We start from the raw sequence: 25,964 nt of genomic DNA, 5'->3' as shown, positions 1-25,964 counted from the left end.
CCCTCCCCAAGTGGGAGTCTTTTCCCAGCGCTGGCTGTGGGCTTTTCACAAAGGCCCAGTCCTGAGCCCTCAAGCTTTTCTCCCTCGTTTCAAACATTTGTTCTGTCATTTATCGGGCTTCTTACGAGGCACTGGGCTGGGAGCTGAGGGTACAAGGAGAACAAAATAGAGACAGTCTTCTCTTTTATACGCTTTTGAAAAAATAAAACAGGGCCCTAATTTAGGATGCAGTGTGCCGGCTGGGGGAGGTTCAGCATGCAGAAGTCGATGGGAGGGATGTGGGCCTCGGCTGGGGTCTGGGATGGCTTCCTGGAGGAGGGGGCACCTGAGTGAGTCAAGTGATGAGCAGGCCAGGCCAGTGGTCCTCAGATGCAGGAACTGCAGGGCGTCACTGAGCTGTTCAGGCCCTTCCCAAGCTCCCCAAGTGGGAGTGCCACTTGTCATCCAGGTTTTGGGAGCATTCCCAGCAAAGACAGCTGTGCACGGGGCCTTGGGAGAGGCCAGCAAGGTAGCCCCAGACAGGTTCTCATGGCATCCGAAGCCACACTCCTCTTTCCTTCAGAGCTGCCTGATTTTCCCTGTCGCTTTCCTGCTCTCCTGGGCTGGCCCCTCTGCACCAGGCCTCTAGGGCTGCCCCCACCTCTGCTCTGTGGCCTGAGATCATCCCCAGAGCCCATCTGTTTTCCCCTCACTGTGCTGCTCCTGCCCTGCCTCCGTCCCTCCTGGCTGAGCCAGGTAGAGCAGTGCCCGAGAACTCCCAGGGCCAGCTGTGAATGAGGGCAGCAGGCCACCGGGTTCTGGAGGTTTCTGGAGCCCCTCCCGGACCCATCCCTGTGTGGCAAGGTTCCTTCTGTTTAATTCCTTGCCATAGGAACAAACCCACGTCCTCCTGAGAGGGTGCTGGACTATGAGAGGCAGATTCTCTTTCTGGTTTAAATTATGCAAATTGTGCTGTTTTGCAAGTTGGATTGACACGGCCTTTCCTACATTTTCAGAAAACAGTTAAGTGAGTAGGTAGATTTTTAAATGTTAAGATTGTACAGTGGCCAAATGCCAGAACTTCTGGGCAAATGGGTTCGTGTCCATGTCCATCCTTAGCACTTGCTCTAAGTGCTTTCGGGAAACAGGGCAAATGCTTGCCTGGCAGGCCTCTTGCAGGGTGGTGTGGACACAGGTGACTCTTGTCTTGGGCACACGTGTTTGTGGCTTGCACAGTGAGCTAAATTTAGCAGTGTTTCAGGAAGGAAACCACATAACGGAGCTTAGACGTGGGTGGGAAGGACGTGAAGGGAGGGATTTGGGTCCCTGCAGGTACTTCTGCCGCTTGTTCTATTTGAAGACGGCAGCTGGGAAGGTGCGAAGTTGCTGGTCCCTGAAAAGCTGCTGCTTACCCTGGTCTGGAGCCCCTGTGAGCTGGCGTAGAGCAGGGAGGGGTTGCATCACACCCGAGTCCTTCCATGGGGCGTGTGTAGTATGAGTACCACCCCACTGAGGGCTGTCGTGGGGGCCAGGGGACACGTCAGCCAGGGTGTCGCCCACCGGGCGTTTGGAGAAAGCGGGAAAAGGTGTGAGTGTCCAGCATGCTGGTGCAGATAACAAATATGAGAAGTCAGGGGGACTGCTCGTCAGGCTGGGCTGGCTTCCTGGGTGGTCGGGAGAAGCATGTGCAGACTGTGGAACCGGCAGGTGTCAGGGACCAGAAGCTGTGAAGGTGGTGGGGAAGATGCAGAGCTGCAGGAAGAAGGGCTGGCTGCCAAGACCGTGGTCTGTGGGCATCCTTGGGCAGCAGCTGGGTGGAAAAGGGGCCCGTCAGTCCTTTTGGCAGTGAGGGTAAACAGAAGGAAACAGGTGGAGCCATGCTTGGAGCCTGAGGTAGGGAGGAGGCTTCTGAGCTGCCCTGGGGATGATGGTGCACTCTGATATGTACAGTGCATGGCTCTGTCTTGCCAAGACGAGTTGTGGATTTTGAGTATAGCAGAGACTTCTGGATATCTGTCCTTCAGAAATTAGAGGAGGGATGAGGGCATTGGTGCTTTAGAGGGGGTAGGGAGCCACGGGTGTGAGGCAGAAGACCAGGGCACGACCAGACACCATGAGCCCCGCTGCCTGCCCGCGTGCTGCACATGTAGTTGCAGGGGGAGGCGGTCCAGGCAGGATGGGGCGCAGGGGCTCAGGAGCAGCCAGGCCCTTGTGCTGGTGACGAGGGGGGCGGTGGGCACGGGCATCTGGAAGGGTCCTCTGACCATCGTGTACTGAGGGCTTGGTGTTGGGGGGCCTGGAGCTGTGGAAAGGGGCAAGGAAGAGTTGGTCGCATATTCGCAGATGGCAGAGAGGAAGCAGAGGCACTTGGGCCCTGAGTGACCTTCACCATCTTTACAGTGAATGTAATCAAACCAAACTGAGAAGTATTCGTATCCTGGATGGGTGATGTGGTCCTAGCTGGTGTAACTGACCCTGATGAAAGACCTGCCCATCCCATGAGAGGGACAGCCATCCCAGCATCTTAAAAAAAAAAAAAAATTAATTTTTTGAGACAGAGTCTTGCTTTATTGCCCAGGCTGGAGTGCAATGGCACCATCTCGACTCACTGAAACCTCTGCCCCCCAGGTTCAGGTGATTCTCCTGCCTCAGCCTCCCAAGTAGCTGGGATTATAGGTGCCTCCCACACCTGGCTAATTTTTTGTATTTTTAGTGGAGACAGGAGTTTTGCTGTGCAGCTGGTCGTGAACTCCAGACCTCAAGTGATCCGCCTGTCTCAGCCTCCCAAAGTGCTAGGATTACAGGTGTGAGCCACAGTGCCCAGCCCATCGTAGCATCTTTGGAAAAGAGCAGAGTGCTGGGCGTGGTGGCTCGCACCTGCAATCCCAGCACCTTGGGAGGCTGAGCTAGGTGGGGTACTAGAGCCCAGGAGTTCGAGACCAGCCTGGGCAACATAGTGAGACTTTGTCTCTGCAAAAAATTGAAATGAGCCGGGCATGGTGGTGTGCATCTGTAGTCCCAGTTACTTGGGAGACTGAGGTGGGAGGCTCGCTGGAGCCTGGGGAGGCGGTGGCCTCCGTGAGCCTGGCTGTGCCACTGCACTCCAGCCTGGGTGGCAAAGTGAGACACTGTCTCAAAAAATAAAAAGAGGATGGCCGAAAAGAAGAGCCGAGTCCTGGAACTGGGCAGGCGCTTTACAGTTTGTAGAGCAGGCGGATGTAAACACCTCTAGGCAAGTGAGTTCGTGTCAACCCCGAGTAACAACGTAGGCTGGGCGGTCAAGCACGGCACTGCTCCACCAGCTCCAACAGTGTGAGTGGCCCGGCGGGAGCCTGCAGCTGCCTTCCTGGCCCTGGGCCGGCGGCTGCTGTTGGCTTCTCATTTGACTGGACAGCAGTGCTGTCTGCCACCTGCGCACAGCAGGGAGAACGCCTGTGTGTCAGATCTCACTGGTAGGGGCAGTAATAGTGTGGATGACATCAGGATTCAGGACTCTTTGAACAGGCTTGAAGGGCCAAACACACACAGCGGCGTTGATCAGGGCTGCCCAGGTTCTGTGCTTGGGTCCAGAAAGTCACTGCTGCAGGAGAGGGGAGTGGCCAGAGCCCAGGCCACGGCTTGCTGCCACTGACAGGGGGCCCCGCTCTGCCTGTGCCACTGGCTTTGCTTCAAGGGGTGTCTGTGTCCTCATGCTCTGCCAAGGCAGTGGGTGCCTGTGCCCCTGCTGTGTCCCCCAGGCTGATGTCTGCCCATGTCAGCTGGCCACAGCCCTAGCGGTTGCCCCACAGAGGCTTGCATCCCCCTGACTCCTGCCTGGGAGGAGTTGCTGGGTCAGCTGATGCCAGCAGTACCCACTTCACCCGGTCAGCAAGGAGGAGGTGGCTTCCCTCGTGTCTGCGCCGTACCTCCCCCGTGTGTGCTGCTGTGACTGCTTCTGTAAATAGGCATATCTGTGAAAATGCCCCAGCGTGGCTTCAGCAAGGTTTTGTTCGCTTGTGGCGTCATACTGCTTTCCTGTCTGGTTTGGGACTCACTTGGACGCCTTGCTGTTGGAGCCTCTTCAGGCGGCACCTGCGTCCTGGGTTATGCCCTGAGTTCCCGGAGTTCCCTGCTTCCTGGCACAGTCTGGTATTTCCAGGAGATGTGGGTCCTGCCTGCCCTGGAGGTGGCCATCTCTAAATAGAGTCTGGGCCCTCCTTGGGGGAGGAATAGATAATATGTCAGCTTCTTAAATTACTTTGTTAAAAATTGAGCATATGCAAAATAGTCACAAGAATAATAGTCATGGCCGGGCACGGTGGCTCAAGCCTGTGATCCCAGCACTCTGGGAGGCCGAGGCGGGTGGATCACGAGGTCAAGAGATCGAGACCATCCTGGTCAACATGGTGAAACCCCGTCTCTACTAAAAATACAAAAAATTAGCTGGGCATGGTGGCGTGTGCCTGTAGTCCCAGCTACTCAGGAGGCTGAGGCAGGAGAATTGCCTGAGCCCAGGAGGCGGAGGTTGCGGTGAGCCGAGATCGCGCCATTGCATTCCAGCCTGGGTCACAAGAGCGAAACTCTGTCTCAAAAAAAAAAAAAAAGAATAATAGTCATAATAGTACGTGCAAAGCGTAAGGAGTAAGAGTGGGCATCACCTAACCTGCTGAGTTTAAGATGTTGTTACGTTGAACTTCTTTTTTTTTTTTTTTTTTTTTTGAGACGGAGTTTCGCTCTTGTTACCCAGGCTGGAGTGCAATGGCGCGATCTCGGCTCACCGCAACCTCCGCCTCCTGAGTTCAGGCAATTCTCCTGCCTCAGCCTCCTGAGTAGCTGGGATTATAGGCACGCGCCACCTTGCCCAGCTAATTTTTTGTATTTTTAGTAGAGACGGGGTTTCACCGTGTTGACCAGGATGGTCTCGATCTCTTGACCTCGTGATCCACCCGCCTCGGCCTCCCAAAGTGCTGGGATTACAGGCTTGAGCCACCGCGCCCGGCCTATGTTGAACTTCTTGAAAGAGCTTTGTTGTCTAAATGCATCGCATGGGTAGTTTTAACACATAATTCATCATTGGTAAGTGGTGAATGCCCAGGTTTTTGCCTGTGGGGAAGAGAAAGGTTTTGATTCCAGTCTCAGTGTTGTGAAGAGTTGGAAGTCACCGACTGTGGCAGAGCCCTGTGTGTGGCACCTGCCTGGGGCTGTCCGGGGCTGCTGTGGAGAAAGGGGCCCTTGGGCACCCCAAGTGCAGCCTGCCCCTCTGCCTGCCTCTGCATTTAGACACTGAGCCTCCTTGCACAGCCACCTTCTGGTCACTGGCGTTTGAAGTTCATCCCTCCGGTTTTAGTTTTCCTCACCGTTTAGTAAACGTGCCCACTGCTCGTTTGGCTTTTAAAAAATTGAGTACCAAAAACTCTCATTTTTGTGTGTGTGTTATCCATACCATCCAGGCTGTATCACTAAGTATCTGCTCATTCTGAAAAATGTCCGTCCTTTCCGAATTGAAATGAAAGAACAGGAGAAACCGTCTATATCCAACCTGTTGGAGGCGTTGCATTTGCCTAGGTGGACTGGGCAGAAGGCTGTTCTGCTCAGGAGCAGCGGTGTCCACACGTCGGTTTCCAGAGCCTGGGTTACTGGGAGCCGGCTCAGAGTGTCAGTTTGCTTAGGTGTGTGCTGAGTGCCCCTGTGTGCTGTATTCCACCATACCTGCGTTGGGCGGTACGATTCGATCATTATTGGGAGTGTTGTCCTAGTCTTACTCAGTTCACCAGGGCCACATATACGGTGCTCAGAGAGGAGATTCTAATGAAAAATACAAGTGTAATCCTAAAATACATGAGAGGGAATACTTTTAAGTTTATCAAATATTAAAATATCACAATGTTGGACTGGCTGCGGTGGCACACGCCTGTAATCCCAGCTACTTGGGAGGTCAAGGCAGGAGGATGCCTTGAGGCCCAAAGTTCAGACTAGGCAATGTAGCAAGACCCCATCTCTACAAAGGAAAAAAAAAAGGTCAGGCACAGTGACTGATTACAGGCTCACAGTTACTGATTACAGGCTCACACCTGTAATCCCAGCACTTTGGGAGGCTCAGGCGAACAGATTGCTGAAGGCAGAAGTTGGAGACCAGCCCAGCTAACATGATGAAACCCTGGCCCTACTAAAAATACAAAAATTAAACAGGCTTGGTGGTGCTCATCTGTAATACCAGCGACTCTGGAGGCTGAGGCATGAGAATTGCTTGAGTATGGGAGGCGGAGGTTGCAGTGAGCCAAGATCGCACCATTGCACTCCAGCCTGGGCAACAGGAGCAAAAGTCTCACCAAAAAAAAAATAATAATAATAAATAAAGATGCATAAAAAATTAAATAATTCTTCCCTGTTGACTAAGTAAGAATGGACCCTCGAGAATAATAGGAGGTAGGACTGGAGATAAACAGGCTTCAAGGAAAGGGGAAAACATGAAGCGGCCAAAGTGTCCCGGAGTGGAAGCGCGACCTCGTCATAGAACGAGATATGCAGCCTTTAGTTATGGATTTATTTTTATGTATTTGCTTTTTGAGATGGAGTCTCCCTCTGGTGCCCAGGCTGGATTGCAACGGTGCGATCTTGGCTCACTGCAACTCCTGGGCTCAAGTGACACAGTCTCGGCTCACTGCAACCTCCGCCTTCCAGGTTCAAGTGATTTTCCTGCCTCAGCCTCCCGAGTAGCTGGGACTACAGGCATTTGCCACCATGCTCAACTAGTTTTTGTGTTTTTGTTAGATATGAGGTTTCACCATATTGGCCAGGCTAGTCTGAAACTCCTGACTTCAAGGGATCCACCCACCTTGGCCTCCCAAAGTGCTGGGATTATAGGCGTGAACCACTGTGCTGGCACCCTGCAGCCTTTAAAACTGCTGGTTTGGGCCGGGCCTGGTGGCTCACGCCTGTAATCCCACCAGCACTTTGGGAGGCTGAGGTGGATCACTTGAGGTCAGGAGTTCCAGACCAGCCTAGCCAATCAATACGGTGAGATGCCGTCTTTACTAAAAAATAGAAAAATTAGCCAGGTGTGGTGGTGGAAACCTGTAATCCCAGCCACTCAGGAGGCTGAGGCAGGAGAATCACTTGAAACCGAGAAGGGGAAGTTGCAGTGAGCCGAGACTATGCCACTGCACTCTAGCCTGGGTGACAGAGCAGGACTCTGTCTTTAAAAAAAATAAAACTGGCCAGGTGCGGTGGCTCACGCCTGTAATCCCAGCACTTTGGGAGGCACGAGGTCAGGAGTTTGAGACCAGCCTGGCCAAGATGGTGAAACTCTGTCTCTACTAAAAAATTCAAAATTAGCCGGGCACGGTGGTGGATACCTGCAATCTCAGCTACACAGAAGCCTGAGGCAGGAGTTGAACCCAGGAGGCGGAGGTTGCAGTGAGCTGGAATCTCACCGCTGCACTCTAGCTTGGGCGACAGAGCAAGACTCCATCTCCAAAAAGAAAAAAATTCATAAAAAAAAAAAAATCAAGCCTGTAATCCCAGCACTTTGGGAGGCCGAGGCGGGTGGATCACGAGGTCGAGAGATCGAGACCATCCTGGTCAACATGGTGAAACCCCGTCTCTACTAAAAATACAAAAAATTAGCCGGGCATGGTGGCACGTGCCTGTAATCCCAGCTACTCAGGAGGCTGAGACAGGAGAATTGCCTGAACCCAGGAGGCGGAGGTTGCGATGAGCCAAGGTTGCGCCATTGCACTCCAGCCTGGGTAATGAGCGAAACTCGGTCTCAAAAAAAAAAAAAAAATCCTGTTGATTTGGAGGCACATTTAATGGTTATGCAGTGAGGTGCGTATGCCTGATATCTTTAAGTATGTAAGATAATTGTGGAGTGAAATATACAACAACATCAACAGTGGTCATCTCTGTTTTTTTTGTTGTTGTTGAGGGACAGGGCCTTGCTTCCAGACTAGAGTAGTGCAGGGATCAGAGTTCATTCACTGCAGCCCCTAATTCCAGGGTTCTGGTGATCCTCCTGCCTTAGCTCCCAAGCAGCTGAGACCATAGGCACGTACCACACCTGGCTAATTTTTTAATCAATTATTTTTTGTAGAGACAACATCTTGCCATGCTGCCCAGGCTGGTGGTCTTAAACTCCTGGGCTCAAGTGATTCTCCCACGTTGGCCTCCCAAAGTGTTGACATTATAGGTGTGAGCCACCATGCACAGCCAGAAATGAGTCGTAAAGTGGACATGAGATTGGGGTTTAAGCCACACTAAGCTGGGTTTGTAATCACTGAATATAATCTGAGAGCTGGCCGGGCGCAGTGGCTCAAGCCTGTAATCCCAGCACTTTGGGAGGCCGAGGCGGGTGGATCACGAGGTCGAGAGATCGAGACCATCCTGGTCAACATGGTGAAACCCCGTCTCTACTAAAAGTGCAAAAAATCAGCTGGGCACGGTGGCACGTGCCTGTAATCCCAGCTACACAGGAGGCTGAGGCAGGAGAATTGCCTGAGCCCAGGAGGTGGAGGTTGCGGTGAGCCGAGATCGCGCCATTGCACTCCAGCCTGGGTAACAAGGGCGAAACTCCGTCTCAAAAAAATAAAATAAAATAAAATAAAATAAAATAAAATAAAATAATCCGAGAGCTATGGGATCTTCTCCTTAAGAGATGGGAAGAGAGAAATTTTTTTTTTTTTTTTTTGAGATAAGAGTCTTGCTCTGTCACCCAGGCTGCAGTGCAGTGGCATGATCTTGCCTCACTGTAACCTCAGTCTCCCAGGTTCAAGCAATTCTCCTGCCTCAGCCTCCTGAGTAACTGGGACTATAGGTGTATGCCACCACACCAGGCTAATTTTGTATTATGTTTAGTAGAGACAGAGTTTCTTCGTGTTGATCAGGCTGGTCTCAAACTCCTGATCTCAGATGCTCCACCTGCCTCAGCCTCCCAAAGTGCTGGGATTACAGGCGTGAGCCACCACACCTGCCCTAGCTTTCCATCTTAATCAACTGTATTGAGCTGTAATTTGTGTCCCAAAAACGCTGTTTAACTTTGAAGCCTGCAATTCGGTGAGTGCGGACAGCGTGCCAGCCTGAGAAAGCATCAGCACACGCAGCCCCACCCTCTGCAGGCCTCTCACCCTGCCTCCGGCCTGGCCGCTGCTGGTCTTTGGGTCACTGTAGACTCGTCTGCCTTGTCTAGTTTTCAGATAAATGGAGCCACACACTGTGAACTCTCCCGTGTCTGGCTGCCTTCTTTCCACGTCTTCCGGGTAAACTTCAGCCATGTGGTTGAGTGCGGTTGCTCCCCTCATTCCCTGCGCTGAGTGGCCTCCCATGTGCACGGCATTTGTCTCTTTGCTGTAGATGGGCGTTTGGATGGTTTCCATATTTGGGTGATTCTGAACAGTGCTCCTGTGAGAAGTCTCAGACCTGTTTTGGTGAACGTTGGTACCCATTTCTGTTGGGATGTACTGTGGAGTGGAAGCTAGGCTGCAGGGCGCACACTAGCCTCAGTAGATGCTGCTGGGCCGTTTTCCAAAGCAGGGACAGTTTCCGTCCCACAGGAAGGAGGGAGAGACCTGTGTGTTCTCAGTTACTGCTGCAAGCTTGTTTCTCTGTAGCAGCCATAGAACCTTTCCATTCTGTTAGCCATTCCCCAGTGAGTGGATTTGTAGTTTGGATACAGTTTTGTTTTGTTTTCATTCTTTCTCTTTCTTTTCATTTTTTTGAGACAGAGTTTCAGAGTTTCGCGCTTGTCGCCCCCACCCCCCGGGCTAGAGTGCAATGGTGCAATTTCAGCTCAATGCAACCTCCTCTTCCTAGGTTCAAGCGATTCTCATGCCTCAGCCTCCCAAGAAGTTGGGATTACAGGTATATGCCACCACACCCAGCTAATTTTTTGTATTTTTAGTAGAGATGGGATTTCTGCATGTTGGTCAGGCTGGTCTCGAACTCCCAGCCTCAGGTGATCCGCCTGCCTTGGCCTCCTGAAGTGCTGGGATTATAGGCATGAGCCACCATGCCCAGCCAGATAGTTTATTTATAATAGAATACAGTGCCGCACTAGATGGCCTTGGGTACTCTCCACCTTTTTCTTCCTTTTCTGTGACTGTTGTAACACAGTTCTCTAGATCCTTAGTCTAAGGTGCGTTTCCCTGGGCTGAAGTGAAGGTGTTTGATGGGGCATTGCCTTTTGTGGGCTCTAGAGGAAGATGTTTGGGAGGTTGGCAGAATCTGGTTCTTGCTGGTGGTAGGACTGGCAATAGCACCTTGCTGGGTGCAAGCCAAGCCTTTCCTGGCTTCTCAAGGCTCCCTGCACTCTACACAGAGGGCCCTTGCCCATCTGCAGAGCCAGCAGTGGCAGGCGACGTCCCTCTCATGCTTTGACTGTCCTTCTATCTCATCTCTAGCTCAGCCAGGAAAGGCAGTTAAGGACTCATGTATTTAATTGGCCCCACCCCGATAATCCCGGATAATCTCCCACCTCGAGGTTGCCCACCTTAATCCTGTTGTCTGCGGAGCCCTGTGCTGGCAGCTCGGCAGCAAACAGCTCCTGCACTGTGTCCTGCAGGAACATGGCTGCTGGTGGCAGGCAGGCCCTGACAGACTGCTCCTTGAGCCAGGGAATCTCCACTCAGGTGGCCGAGGGTCCCACTCCCGAGCAGAGGGTGGGACACAGGCTCAGCAGCCAGCCTTCCTCCGATGCCTGACAGCAGCTCTGCTGACAGCCCCTGGAGAGACCGGCCTCCATGGGCGGAAGACCACCAGACATTGGTGACTGTTGAAAGCAAAGTCCAGTCTGGTAAAGCAGACACCTCAGTGATGTTTTGGGACCCCTTCCACCCCCTCCACTGTCCATTTTCAGATTGATGCTGTGAGACTCCTAAGGGTGCCTGAGTCTGCAGCCAGGTGAGGTACTGTGCCTGCCCCACCTCCCTCCACGCCCTGTATTTGCCTGTTCTCACGCTGCTGACTGGGTAATTTGTAAAGAAAAGACGTTTCATTGACTCACAGGTCCACATGGCTGGGGAGGCCTCAGGAAGCTTACAATGGTGGCGGAAGGCACCTCTTCACAAGGCAACACTAGAGAGAATGAGTGCTGAATGGAGAGGGAAGCCCCTTATAAAACCGTCAGGTCTCCAGAGAACTAACTCACCCTCAGGAGAACAGCATGGGGGAAACTGCCCCCGTGATTTAATTATCTCCACCTGGCCCCACCCTCAACACATAGGAATTATTCAAGGTGAGGTTTGGGTGGGGATGCAGCCAAATCTTATCACTCCTGAGCCTGGGCGCTGCCATGTGTTCAGCTCCTCCCACCTGGTCCTCTGTCCTCCTTCACTCCTGAAAGGCTGGACGCCAGGACGGGCGATGCAGGGGCCGAGCCTGGGGAGACCAGGACGCCGGCCTTAGGCTGCTGATCCATGGCCCTCAGCCCTGTCAGACCTGAGTGCCTTCTAGACAAACAGTTGTGGCATTCCCTTTACCATCCTGAAAAGAATGAAATTCGCTGGCCGTGGCAGCCCATGCCTGTAATGTCAGCACTTTGGGAGGCCAAGGCAGGAAGGTCAACTGAGATCAGGAGTTTAACACCAGCCTTGCCAACATGGTGAAACCCCATCTCTACTAAAAATACAAAAAAATTAGCGGGGCGTGGTAACAGGCGCCTGTAGTCCCACTACTGGGGAGGCAGAGACGTGAGAATCACTTGAACCCAGGAGGTGGAGGTTGCAGTGAGCCGAGATTGTGCCACTGCACTCCAGCCTGGGCAACAGAGCGAGACTCTGTCTCAAAAACAACAACAACAAAAAAAAAAAACCTCACAAATGGTACATGTTCTACCTATACACACAATAAAGCCACACATCTGTGCATGCTTGTGTGTCTGTAATATAAAGAGAAAGAAAAAGGATATAATTTATAGAAAAGTCACTTATAAAGTAAGTCAGTGCCTGGGTGCAGTTGTACTAGACCCTGAGAAGGCGCCAGATAAAAATGTGTCTGGTGTTGGTGTTAACCATGGATGATGGAATTTTTTTTCCCAGAATGGTGAACAACCCTTGGTAAAATTCTGAACAAATAGGATATAGTCCCCTGTGACTGACATGGGATCGGCATTCCTGGTCAATGCAGTGTTAAGGTAAAGCACACATGATGCTGAACCGTCAAGGTCTCAGTGTGCGTCCGCGTGCCCAGCCGGGCATTTGAGCCTTTGTGCACTCAGGAGGCTTCCCTGTGTTGCAGGAGTCATTCACGTGGCTGTTCACCCAGGGCCCCCAGCCTGTGCCTCCTGAACTGGGGACAACCGGATACATCCCCCCAGATTCCAAACGTTCCTGTGAGGTGATGTGGTACCCATGGGAGTGGCCGCTGTAGCTCAGGGTCTGGGCAGCAAGCAGAGGCCCCCTCCTCCCTCTCCGCTCCTGAAACAGCTACTGGTATGCAGTGGAAATTTCAAGATACTCCCCGTAGGAGCTGGCGTGGCGGCTCATACCTGTCATCCCAGCACTTTGGGAGGCCAAGTGGGTGGATTGCTTGAGCCCAGGAGCTCGAGACCAGCCTGGGCAACATAGTGAAACCCCTGACTCTGCAAAAAATACAGCATTAGCCAGGTGTGGTGGTGCATCCTGTAGTCCCAGCTACTTAGGAGGCTGAAGTGTGAGGAACATGTGAGCCCAAGAGCTGGAGGCTGCAGTGAGCCTTGATCACACCACTGCACTCCAGCCTGCATGACAGACGGAACAAGACCTTGTCTCAAAAAATAAAAATAATAACGTGGACTAATGAGGTGAGAGAGGTTTGGCAGTTTGGGAACAGAGTGCTGCCATGGCTGAGTAAGGGGATAGGCAAGCCCCTCTGAATGCAGTGTGATGAGGATCGGGAGGTCAGGGCAGTTGCCTGCTGTGATCCCCAGCAGGGGGCACAGGAGGTTTATTTCCTGGGAAAATCATGGACACCACACAGCACTGGGCATGGCTGGGGACAGCGTGGCAGGGAACTGGTAGCCTGAGCAAGCCCCTCCAGCCTGGGAACCTGTGGCCCCCCTGGTCTGCAGATGGGAGCCCATGGAAGGATAATGGCAGGCTAACTGTCAGCCCAAAAGAAGCAGCCTCCAGATGCTGCTGGGAGCCCCAATTTAGAAGCCAGAGTCACACAGCTTCTTGGCGGCTACTTAGGGTCTGTCCTTGAGAGTCACTAGAATGTGAGGAAAGACCCAGACGGCAGGAAAAGGAGCTCAGGGAACATCCACTTGCTACAAACATCTTACCATTAGCGTTGTCGTAGATACCACATCCCAAATGAGGCGTCATAAAGAGTTGGACGCTACCAGAGGGGCACGCTCAGGGCACCAGAAGGAGTTTTTAGAAATTATAAATAACAGCACTTTTTTTTTTTTTTTTTGAGATGGAGTCTTGCTCTGTCACTCAGGCTGGAGTGCAGTGGTATAATTTTGGCTTACTGCAACCGCTGCCTCCTGGGTTCAAGCAAATTCTCTGCCTCAATCTCCCAAGTAGCTGGGATTATAGGTTTCCACCACCATGCCCGGCCAATTTTTTGTACTTTTAGTAGATACTGGATTTCACCATCTTGGCCAGGCTAATCTTGAACTCCTGGCCTTGTGGTCCACCTGCCTCAGCCTCCTAAAGTGCTGGGATTACAGCACCTGGCCTTTTTTTTTTTTTTTTTTTTTTTTTTTTTTTTTTTGAGATGGAGTTTTGCTCTTGTTGCCCAGGCTGGTGTGCAATGGCCAGGATTTTGGCTCACTGCATCCTCCACCTCCCAGGTTCAAGTGATTCTACTGCCTCAGCTTCCCGAGTAGCTGGGACTACAGGTGTATGCCACCATGCCAGGCTAATTTTGTATTTTTAGTAGAGACGGAGTTTCTCCATGTTGGACAGGCTGGTCTCGAACTGCTGACCTCAGGTTATCCGCCTGCCTCGGCCTCCCAAAGTGCTGGTATTATAGGCTTGAGGCACCACGCCCAGTCGTAAGCAGCACATTTTTAAAAAGCCATAGAAGGGCCAGAAAAGTAAGTTGAGAACATCTCCCAGGGAATAGAATAAAAAGAGATGAAAAAACAGCTGGACAGATGTGGTTGCTCGTGCCTGTAATCCCAGCACTTTGGGAGGCCAAGGCAGGCAGATTGCCTGAGGTCAGGAGTTTGAGACCAGTCTGGCCAACATGGTGAAACCCCGTCTCTTCTAAAAATACAAAAAAATTAGCTGGACGTGGTGGTGCATGCCTGTAATGGTGGCATGTGCCTGTAATCCCAAGTAGCTGGGAGGCTGGGGTAGAAGAATTGCTTGAACCGGGGAAGTGTAGGGTGCAGTGAGCCAAGATCACACCACTACACTTCAGCCTAGGCAACAGAGCAAGACTCCATTTCATGAAACTGGGCAGTCCCTGCAGAGGTTGCTCTGGCTGGCGTGGCTCAGGGTGGAGGATGGGGAGTTTTGTGCCTGGAAGGAGGAACTGAGGCAAGCCAGATGTGTCTCCAAAATGCAAGAGCCACAGAGTACGAAGGGCAGGGCCAGATGTGACCTCCCACTGGCCTGGCTGGGAGTCCACTTGCCGGGACTTGGTCTCCTGTAACGGGCGGAGAAGTGGCACCCCGTGCGGTAGACAGAACCAGCAGCAGCTTAGGTGCCCATTGCTTTGGTCTGGTGCCAGGACAGCCGTTCTGACCTCCCTGCCTCAGTGTCCCCTAAGGTCAGAGCACCTGTCCTGTTGGAGCCGGCTCTGAGCAGGGTGGTGACAGGTGTCTCGTGGGGTGGTTGTTTTTGTTTTGTTTTGTTTGAGACGGAGTTTCGCTCTTGTTACCCAGGCTGGAGTGCAATGGCGCGATCTCGGCTCACCGCAACCTCCGCCTCCTGGGTTCAGGCAATTCTCCTGTCCCAGCCTCCTGAGTAGCTGGGATTACAGGCACGCGCCACCATGCCCAGCTAATGTTTTGTATTTTTGGTAGAGACGGGGTTTCACCTTGGTGACCAGGATGGTCTCGATCTCTTGACCTCGTGATCCACCCGCCTCAGCCTCCCAAAGTGCTGGGATTACAGACTTGAGCCACCGCGCCCGGCTTTGTGGGGTGGTTGTGTTTAGGTCAGCCCAGAGGCGGCGTCTGGCTGGGACTAGATGAGCAAGAGGTTTGTTGGGCACAGTAAACCTGAGTGGTGAGTGAGGTCTGCAGCACCCAGCAGATGAGGAGAGAAGGAGGGAGGCTGGCAGGCGTGAGGCTCAGTGGGCCTGCAGGGAGCAGATGATGGTCACTGGCACCCTTGGCTTTTCACTGAACAGGGTATTAGCCTAGGGTATTGCCCAGCGCAGGCTCCAGGCCTCTCCCAGGTCACAGCTCTGTGCCTCCAGGGGCTCCTTCCCCTGCCCTGCCCCACCTGCCCTGGCTCTGCCTGGAAAATTGAGACCTTCTAGGCCAAGGGTCCCCTCCCCAGGATCCTGACACCTGTCCCTCCTCTGAGAATCCAGACCTTTTCCAGAGCACATCCTGGGGCTAGGAGGACTCCGTGTGGTCAGTGGCTATGGGTTGCTGGGAACAAGACACTCGGCTGACTGTGCTTAGAGAACAGGCCACCGTTTGAGTCTAACCGGTATCCATGGGGACGCCATTTCAGTCTTCTGAAACTTTTCCTCTCCAGTGTTGCGGAGAGTCCTGTTCTGACGTGCACAGTTTGCCACCAGCTGTGGAGCCTGCGGGGTAGGTGGGTGCCTCCCTCCTCAGCAGTCAGAAGGTCCCACGGGTGCCCGCCACAGACACCCAGTGGAAGGACCAGCTTGGAGCCACCTCTGATTGAAGAGCCCAGCACTCTAGAGGCCCCAGCTCCGTGTGTGGCCAACGTGGTCCCCAGGCTTTTCTTGGTACCCACACCCCTCTCGCAGCAGCCCGGCCCCGGCTCCTGGTGGGCCTGGGCTACGGCGCCATCTAGGGGTGGCCTAGGGGAGTCCCACGCCTTCAGCATCCGTCCTGCAGGTGTTTCTGGCGCCCACCTGCCTGGCCGGATTGGCCTGTGGAGTTGACCTTCAAGGACAAGCAGCCACGGCTTTTGTGGGAATTGCTGTGTCCAACCTTGGCCTCTCGGGCCAGCCTCATGGGGGTTGCAGTGGCCAGGACCGAAAGGACGGAGGCCCCTCCATCCCTGCATCCTGCTTGACAGAACCCGCAGGAGGAGGGAGGTGTGGGAAGGGTGTGGACGGCGTGAGCATGGTTCCTCCCTGAAGAGTGTTGTTTCACTTGTGAGGAGGCACAGGACACCTGCCCTCGGCTTTTAGAATCATGTACACACATGCAGTGTGCAGCCTGGCGTTGGAACCATTCTTAAGAGCACAGTTCAAGGCCAGGCTCAGTGTCTCATGCCTATGATCCCAGCATTTTCAGAGTCTGAGGTGGGTGGATCACAAGGTCAGGAATTCGAGGCCAGCCTGGCCAATATGGTGAAACCCTGTCTCTGCTAAAAATACAAAAATTTGCTGGATGTGGTGGTATGCAACCGTAATCCCAGCTACTTAGGAAGTTGAGGCAGGAGAATTGCTTGAACCCAGGAGGCAGAGATTGTAGTGAGCCGAGATCAACGCCACTGTACTCCAGCCTGGGTGAAAGAGGGAGACTCCATCTTAAAAAAAAAAAAAAAAAAAAAAAAAAAAAAAGTTCAGCAGCACGCAGCACACTCCCAGGTGAGGGCCAGCGTCCCCACGCTCGTCAGCGCTTGCTGCAGCTGCCCTTTTTCCTGTGGCGGGGTCGCGATGTGGTGGTGGCTTTGTGTTTTTCTGCTGGATGATGATGTGGAATTCCTTTTCTTTTTTTTTTTTTTGGTATTTTTAGTAAAGACGGAATTTCACCGTGCTGGCCAGGATGGTCTTGATTTCCTGACCTTGTGATCCGCCCGCCTCAGCCTCCCAAAGTGCTGGGATTACAGGTGTGAGCCACCGCGCCCGGCCTGGAATTCCTTTTCACATACTTCTTGGCCATCGGTGTATCTTTTTTGGGGAAATGTGTATTCAAGTCATTCACCCTTTTTTTTAAAGTATAATTTCCACATTTTTTTCCCTCAGAGGATAGTTTGTCTTCAGTCCGTAAGGACTCAGCTCTTTATGTGGGCCTGGGTGGGGGTCTTGGGTACCACTCAGCTCTGGACTTGGGTGGAGTGCGTGGCCCTGGACCTGAGGAGCGGGATTCCTGACCGGCCTGCCGTGACGGGCAGCGCTGGGGCAGTGACGCAGCCTCACACGAGGCTTGGGAGGCATGCGGGTGGCACAGGCGCTGGCTTCCAAAGGGGCCCCAAGGGCTGCAGCCTCTACTGCATCCCGATGATGAACTGCTTAACGGTGGTGTCCCTGGATACGCGTTAGGCGCAGTGCCTGCGGCGATGGGCTGCTCACGGCCATGGCTCTTTTTGGCACAACATTTTTCCTTCTTGTCCAGGAAACGAGGACCAGAGAAAGACCGTCATCCATTCTAAAATCAGAATGTGCGGTTTTCTGTTGTTGACTTGGAGTTCTTTGTGGACTCTGGGTTCAGTCCCTAGGAGACGTGTGGTCTGCAGACATTTCCTTCCATCTCTGGGTTGCATTTTTCTCTGTGTTGATGGGGTCCTTTGGTACATGAGAGCAGGCTTTGATGTGCAGTTAGGAGTTGGCCAGGCAGAAGGATGGTGTGAGTGGAAGCACTGATGCCTGAAGAAGGTGCCGGAGGGAAAGAGGCCGCATGGTTGGCTTGTAAGGGTGGGCCCCACACAGAGAGACAAACGTGCACACTGTGCAGGTGCGCTCTGTGGGAGGGCTTCACTTATGTTTACGAAGTGCCCGTTTCCAAGCCCCCTGGGAGAAAGTGTTATAAAAAGGCAAAACAGGCTGGGCGTGGTGGCTTATGCTTGTAATCCCAGCACTTTGTGAGGCCAAGGTGGGCGGATCACAAGGTCAGGAGATCAAGACCATCTTGGCCAATATGGCGAAACCCGGTCCCTATTAAAAATACAAAAAAATTAGCTGGGCATGGTGGCACACACCTGTAGTCCCAGCTACTCGGGAGGCTGAGGCAGGAGAAGCGCTTGAACCCAAGAGGTGGAGATTGCAGTGAGCCGAGATTGCACCACAGCACTCCAGCCTGGTGACAGAGCAAGACTCCGTCTCAAAAAAAAAAAAAAAAAGGGAAACGGCAAAACATGAATGGTCTTTTTAAGGTGGAGGAGGAACTGAGCCCTAAAGGTAGAAGCTTCTGGAAAGTTTAAGATGTCACGTCTGAGCCAGGTGTGGTGGCTCACCCCTGTAATCCCAGCACTTTGGGAGGCTAAGGTGGGCGGATCCTGAGGTCAGGGGTTTTTTAATTTGCTTGGCCCTCCCCAGTGCGGCAGCACGCTGCACTTGTCAGTTCCTGGGCTCTGCAAACCAAGACTTGGAAACACATTCGCCTTTGAGAATTCAATTTCAAAATGCATAGCAAGTTGGTCAGGCTGGAAATAAGGCACTGCCCTTTCTCCAGACACCCTGGAGTCCACACCCTGCCTTTGCCCAGTGCCCTCTGAGGGAGAGGCCCTGTGCCTGGCACCTGGCGCAGGCCACAGGTGGAGGGAGGCCCCGTTCCGGGCAAGCTGTGCCCATGGAGAGGCTGGCCTGGCAGGCCGTGGGGCCCCAATGGCCTGACCCCGTTCCGATCGTGCTTCTGCTCTGCATGGCCCGTGTGCAGAAGTGGACAGGCCTAGGTTGCTGGGCCAGAACCCCGAGATTGCCCCTTGTCCCACTGGCTGAGTGTGGGGGGAGGTGCTTCACATCCTCTGCGTGGGTCTCAGCCCTGCGAGGCGAGTGGCTGAGGCTGGTCTCCAGGGTACTCGCTCCAGGAATAGCACGTCCCCTCAGCGCCCTGTGCTTCCTCACAGGGATCGACTACAAGACCACCACCATCCTGCTGGACGGCCGGCGCGTGAAGCTGGAGCTCTGGTGAGTTGGGGCTGTGGCACTTCAGTTCCGGGGTGGGGACGCCAATGCCGAAGGCAGGACGGAACCTTAGAGAAACAGGAAGGTATCCTGTTTACATTTCACTTGGAAGAACCACTTACACAGCCCCTGTTTAAACATAGAATGGATTTTGCTCCAAGAGGCAAAAGGCAAAAGTTCCGGGCCCTGTGTTCCCAGAGATCCCAGCTTCCTGTCTGCCCCAGAAGACCTGATTCCATGGTGGCTGTAGGCCCCTTCCCTCCCCTTCTGCTGGCTTCACCTTAAAGAGCATTTCCTGGCTGAGCGCGGCGGCTCACCCCTGTGATCCTAGCACTTTGGGAGACAGAGGAGGATGGATCACTTGAAGTCAGGAGTTCGAGACCAGCCTGGCCAGCATGGTGAAACCCTGTCTGTACTAAAAATACAAAAACTAGTCAGGTGTGGTGGTGGGCACCTGTAATCCCAGCTACTCAGGAGGCTGAGGCAGGAGACTTGCTTGAGCTCAGGAGATGGAGGTTGCAGTGAGCAGAGATTAAGGCACAGTTCTTCAGCCTGGACGACAGAGTGAGACTCTGTCTCAAAAAAAAAAAAAAAAAAAAAAAAAAGTGTTCCCAGAACTTGAGTGTTGAGATGTAAATGCCCACAGGGGTGGGGGTTCGCAGTCTGTCAGGACAGTCTCCTGGGGCTCCCGGGTTCATTTGGGCAGCTTGCTCACTCACCAGGTAGGCGGAGGCTCCTGCTGCTGCCTGTCTGGCTCAGTGGCATGGCGCCAGGCTGCTGTGACCTGTGCAGACGATGCCTCTTAGCACAGCCCCATTGCACCTGTCCCGGCCACCCACTCCCCTCAGGACATCTGGGGGGCAGGGAGACGAGGCCAGGAGGTGAGCCTCTCACGGGGACCACAGTGCAGGCGTGGAGGCTGCGCTGCCGTGGCCCCTGCCCATCCCCTCCCCATGTGTTTCAGGGACACGTCGGGCCAGGGCCGCTTCTGCACCATCTTCAGGTCCTACTCCAGGGGCGCTCAGGTAAGACCAGCACCGCTCTTTCTACTGCTTTTCCAAAGGTGGTTTCTCCCGATCCTTTCTGAATGTGAGTTGCCGTCCTGTCAAACTCCCAAGTGCTTTCTAAGGATATTGTCACATTTGCTTTTTGTTTGATTGTTTTGAGACAGAGCCTCACTCTGTCACCCAAGCAGGAATGCAGTGGCACACGTGATCTCAGCTCACTGCAGCCTCCCCCTCCCAGGTTCAAGTGACTCTCCTGCCTCAGCCTCCTGAGTAGGTGGGATTACAGGCATGATGGGTGCACTCAGGGCCATGTGTGTGCAGGTGTGTGCACAGGTGTGGTGGGTGTGACCTAGAGAAACTAGGCCACCCTGGTTTCTCTCTGTCTCCTCTGGGCTTCCAGCACGCTTTTGTGCTCACTGGATCTGCTGGTAAATATGAGGCCAGAAGGAGGGAAAAGGACGTGAAGCCCATTGGAACAGACCTGCCATGGCCACTGTTGTTGCTGCTTCAGTGAGAGGGATTCGAGCAGGTCAGTCCCGTCTGTGATGCCCCAAGACTTCTGGAAGAACCGAGGGAGATCCTCCAGGGCCAGGTCCTGAGCCTGGAGCCCACTGTGTGGGCCCAGGGAGGCTGCCTGGGTTTGGAATCTGGATCTTTGGGTGAAGGTTTAGGTGTGCGCTGTGCAGCTTCTGGCTCAGGTGGGTCTGCTCTGGGCAGGAAGGTGCCCCAGGTGGGAGGGGGACAGACACTGGAGCTTCATCCCCTGGCAAGCTCATTACCTTCTGTTTCTACACTGAAGTGTAGTCGGTGTTGGCTCTGCTGTTTTCTACCTGCTGGGGGTGGGTGGGAAGGACCCCAGGATGGGCAGGGTAGCACCCTGTCCCAGGAGTTCCCTCAGAGATGTTGGTGACTCCCTCATGGTAGCAGAAGGGCCTGAAGGCTCTGTGCCGACCCCGTGGGGAACTTGAGTGGCGTGGCTGTGATGCATAGAGCTGGCAGGTGGAGACTGGAAGGCGCACTCCTCGGGCCCTGCCTGCTGTTACAGGAGGAGCTGCGACCGGACCAGATGGCTCATGCTTGTGATCCCAGCGCTTTGAGAGGCCGAGGTGGGAGGATCATGAGGTCAGGTGTTGGAGACCAGCCTGGTCAACACACTGAAGCCCTGTCTCTACTAAAAATATAAAAAGTAGCTGGGCGTGGTGGCGGGCGCTTGTAGTCCCAGCTACTTGGGAGGCTGAGGCAGGAGAATCGCTTGAATCTGGGAGAAGGAGGTTGCAGTGAGCCGAGATCGTGCCACGGCACTCCAGCCTGGGTGACAGAACTAGACTCTGTCTCAAAAAAAAAAGAAAAGACGGAGGAGCTGTGTGGGTGATTTATGTCTGCAAAAATATGCCTTAGATTGCCTTCCTTTCGCTTTTAAGTATTTCATGATTTTTCTACAGTAAACACATGCTATTTTCGTAAAAAAGAAAAGAAAATGGGGCGTGTTTATCTTGGATGACAGTAAGCGTTGTTGGGGAGATACCAGGAAAGGCAGTGGGCAGCTGAACCTGATGGGGCTCCACCGTGGGTGTCCCAGCTCCCACACAGGGAGGTCTGTGGGATATGAGGGCTAGCAGTTGTGATTTCTGTTTAGCTGCTTGAGAACTGAAAAAAAAAAAGCAGTGCCAGGCATGGTGGCTCACGCCCATAATCCCAGCACTTTGGGAGGCCGAAGAGGGCAGATCACGATGTCAGGAGTTCAAGACCAGCCTGGCCAACTGGCCAATATGGCAAAACCCTGTCTCTACTAAATGTACAAAAATTAGCTGGGTGTGGCAGCATGCACCTGTAGTCCCAGCGACTCGGGAAGCTGAGGCAGAAGAATCGTTTGAAGCCGGAGGCGAGGTTACAGTGAGCCAAGGTCACACCACTGCAGTCCAGCCTGGGCGACAGAATGAGACTCTGTCTCAAAAAAAAGAAAAAGCAGTTCACAAGCTCTGCATTTGCCAGGCTGAGGTTCCGTAAAGCAGGCTCTGCTATCATCTCCATGTTCTTTCCAAAGCATCCAGCACAACCGGTTATGGCTTTGTTTTGCCTTGTTGATTCTGGAAGTTCTTAGCTGTCATTTTCTGGATGAGAGGAGCAGGTTGCAGACCCAGGTGCACATGTTGGTCCTTGGTGGAGGATGCCAGGTGCTTCCCGGCAGCCTTGCCCTGGGAGAAGCACCCGAGCCCCAAGGCGGGGCCTCTGGCTGCCGTGACTGAGCGTTGGGGCCACCCCGGGAGCGCACCCTTCTGAGGTGAGGGCATCCGGCTCAGGCACAGAGCCCAGGTTTGCAGCACTGCTTCTCCCACAGCCCTTGACGAGACGCAAGCAAGGACTGTCTGTTCCAGCCAGGTTCGTCTCTCTGCCGCCCTCCGTTGCCAGTGGAGAGGCCTGGCAGGTCCCCACAGCCTGGGTCTTGCAGATGGCACTAATGAAGGCCACTGGCCACCGCCTGCTGTTGTCATCTGTCATACAGCAGCAGTCCTGTGGCTCTTCCCACAAGGCCTTCACATTCTGCCGAAGGCCAGGCTTCCTAGGCTTCCTGGCTGTGTCCAGGTTTTCTATTGCTGAGACCTGAGGCGGTCCCTCCCAGAAGCAGTGCCAGCCACTGACGGGATGAGCAGGTCACCCAGGTGCGGGTCCCTGGGGCTTGCTTGGTGTGTGGAGGGTGGGGCAGGCTCCCTGTACCTGCAGGGTGGCTGATGGGGCGTGCCGTCCTGTTTAGCTGAGAATTTGGGGTTGAGGGCTGAGGTCCCCACAGGGTCGTGGGGTATCCCTTATGCTGTGCTGAGCCACAGGATCTGAGAAATAAAGAGACAGGATACAGAAGTACAGGGAGAATGCAGCTGGGCTCAGGGGGGCCACGCCACCGATCAGCGGAGTCAGGTGAGGCCCCGAATGTCCGGAAGCATATATATTTATTGTGTATAGGTTGGGGGGTGCAGGGCAGTGAGTAAAGTCATCTCTAAGGATAGTGATAGGGTCGTGAGCAATAAAACATAGGGTCCACCCCCATTAGGTCACCTAGGCCAGGAGGTGGACAGTGCCCAGCAAAGGGCCTGTTCCCATGAAGGCAAGGGCCATGTGCAGTAAGGGGCCCGCCCCCATTAGGTCACTGAGGCATGGAGGTGGGCCGTGTGCAGTGAAGAGGGTACAGTGTGCGATACCTCTATCTATGGGCAAGCTACTTCTAAGGATATCTATAGGAGGATGCTTAAGTCCACAGCAGTGACAGAGCTGTTGGGGTTACCGCCACCTGCTGGCAGCTTCCAATGAGTTCTATGGGAAGATGCTTTTTTTTTTTTTTTGAGACGGAGTTTCCATTTTGTTGTCCAGGCTGGAGTGCAATGGCGCGATCTCGGCTTACCGCAACCTCCACCTCCTGGGTTCAGGCAATTCTCCTGCCTCAGCCTCCTGAGTAGCTGGGATTACAGGCACACACCACCATGCCCAGCTAATTTTTAGTATTTTTAGTAGAGACAGGGTTTCACCACGTTGACCAGGATGGTCTCGATCTCTTGACCTCGTGATCCACCCGCCTTGGCCTCCCAAAGTGCTGGGATTACAGGCTTGAGCCACCGTGCCCGGCTGGAAGATGCTTTTTGAGTAATAAGAGCTGACAAAGTTCACAGTCACCAAGGTGGATTGCCGGTCTGAGGGCAGCCTTCCACAAGAACTGGAGCAAGGTCCTACAACTCCTTTATCAGGAGGAGTGGCTCTCGCCCCGGGCCTTCCATGCAGCAGGTATCTTTCCGATACTGAACGCTGCCGCCTGGGCCATGGGTTCTTGTCCTGGTATAACTGTTTTCCCTTAAATCATGCTCTGCACTGTGTCTGCTCCAGACATTCCTCTGACTCTAAGCTGCTTATTCCTTAATTCATGCTCCATACTGTGTCCACTCTAGGCATTCCTCCGATTATGAACTAAGATATAGTTATGTATATGTATAGGGAAATGACTGAGGTGCTCATTCTGTGAACTGAGATGATTATATAGAGGATTATATGAAGGGAAATCACTGAGTAGTAACACTGTAAACAGATGTTTTCCAAGCCCTAATTCTATAAACTAATATATGATTATATAAAGGATTATGTAAAAGGAAATCACTGAGATATTCTTCAGGCCTTAATTGTGCCAGGGTTCTGCTTAGCTCTCCTTCCTTGGTACCTGTATGGGAAGTTACCCACAGGGGTCAGCGGGCTTAGCAGCAGGACAGGTGTGACCAAGTGCCGTGTCTCCTTCGGGATGGCAGTGTGGGTTTGCTTCCCTGAGGAGGGTTTATGTGGAGAGTGGTCCCGGAGGCCTGCGTGCTGCTGGCTTGGTGGCGCATAGGCAGGCAGACGTTGAGTGGGGACCGCTGGGCAGTACCTCCCATTTTCCATGTCTCTTGCTTCTGAGCAAAGCCTGGGTGTGGGGATGCGGGCAGGAGGGCTTCACTCTGGCTGGCTGTACCTTGGGAGCTTGACCCACGTGGATGGAAGGTGCATGTGTTTGTCAGAATTCATCAAAATGTCCAAACCTCGGATCTTTACATTTTCTGCTTTGTAAGTTACAGCTTAGTAAAAAATGATAGCAAAAAGGGCACCCACTCTTTGGCCCAGCAGTTCTACTTCTGGGAATGTATCTTGTAGGTCGAGTTGAACAGAAAAAGCGTAAATGCACTCAGATGCGTATTGCCAGTGTTACCTTGAGCCAGTGCAGTCCCAGCTAATGAGCAGGCGAGGGGCTGGGCCTGAGCCCAGGGCGTGCGGGTGGGAGCAGTGCCCGGGCCCCGACCCTGCCTGAGAGGTGTGAGCGGCACCGTGGACACCTCTGCAGACGCTGAGAAAACTGACTGTCCAGAGTGGCTCCTGGAGGGGGCCTAGAGCAGGGGAGAGCTTGTCCTCATTCATCCTCTAGAGCACTTGCTTGCTAGTTTTGTTGTTGTTGTTTTTTCTGAGACGGAGTCTTGCTCTGTCTCCAGGCTTGAGCGTAATGGCGCAATCTTGGTTCACTGCAACCTCCACCTCCCAGGTTCAAGTGATTGTCCTGTCTCAGCCTCCCATGCAGCTTGGATTACAGGCATGTGCCACTACACCCAGCTAATTTTTGTATTTTTATTAGAAACAAGGTTTTACCATGTTGGCAAGGATGGTCTTGATCTCTTAACCTTGTGATCTGCCCGCCTCAGCCTCCCAAAGTGCTGGGATAACAGGCATGAGCCACCGTGCCCAGCTGAACTTGCTAGTTTTTAAAAAATCAAGAGTATATGTTACAGTTATGATTTTTAGAAAATAGAAGGCAAAGGAAGAGTTTATTTGCCCCTCTTCCCTGAGATACATAGTTGAGCATGCAGTTCGTTAGGTGGGTTCTGATCTCCAAGAGTCTCCTTTCGGTTTCTCACTCTGTGGTGATTTGGGTCCCTGAGGCCTTACCATGACCCGCGCTGGAGCGAGCCTTCGTGTCCTCCTGTGCCATCGCCCCTGCCCGTAACCCCTGCCCCTCAGATTCGGCCATCCCAGGAAGGAGGGGCGTGCTCAGGGCAGCAGCCGAGAGTTGTGGCCAGGGCCCCCGAGCCTCACAGCACACTTGGAGCCTGAGCCAGCCGTCAGCCGGGAGGCGGACCTTCTGTTCTCTTTCTAGAGCTTTCAGTGTCATGGGAACAGTGGTGTTTGCCACAGAAAACATAGGTCAGCATAAAAAGTCACTCCCTCTCTAGCCTTTTAGCATTTGTTTTATGTCCATATAAGCTGCTTCAGTGTAATACATAGTGTGTTTATATTTTTATTTTAAACAAATCAGGCTGGGCTGGGCACTGGCTCACATCTGTAACCCCGGCACTGTATTGAGTCAGGAGGATCACTTGAGGCCGGGAGTTCAAGACCAGCCTGGGCAAGATAGCAAGACCCCATCTCTAAACAATTTTTTTAAAATTTAGCCAGGTGTGGTGGCTCACACCTATAGTCCCAGCCATTCGGGAGGCTGAGGCAGGAGGATTGCCTGGGCTGAGAATATCAAGGCTGCAGTGAGCCATGATCACACCACTGCACTCCAGCCTGTTTGAC

The 25,964-nt window shown here is 53.3% G+C and overlaps 1 protein-coding gene across 1 annotated transcript in view; it reads left to right on the top strand.

Moving 5' to 3' along the window:
* The window catches only part of RAB40C (RAB40C, member RAS oncogene family), a 37,028-nt gene that overhangs the window by 5,761 nt on the left and 5,303 nt on the right, over positions 1-25,964 (top strand). The window contains exons 3-4 of the mRNA XM_039477994.2: positions 18,825-18,885; positions 19,847-19,907. Of these exons, the coding sequence (XP_039333928.1) occupies positions 18,825-18,885; positions 19,847-19,907 (122 nt within the window). The remainder of the gene's footprint in view (positions 1-18,824; positions 18,886-19,846; positions 19,908-25,964) is intronic.

Source organism: Saimiri boliviensis, chromosome 12, assembly GCF_048565385.1.
Source record: "Saimiri boliviensis isolate mSaiBol1 chromosome 12, mSaiBol1.pri, whole genome shotgun sequence".
Classification (NCBI taxonomy): Eukaryota; Metazoa; Chordata; class Mammalia; order Primates; family Cebidae; genus Saimiri; species Saimiri boliviensis.
The sequence above is the reverse complement of the archived record's forward strand: the minus strand, read 5'-3'. Positions and strand labels throughout refer to the sequence as shown.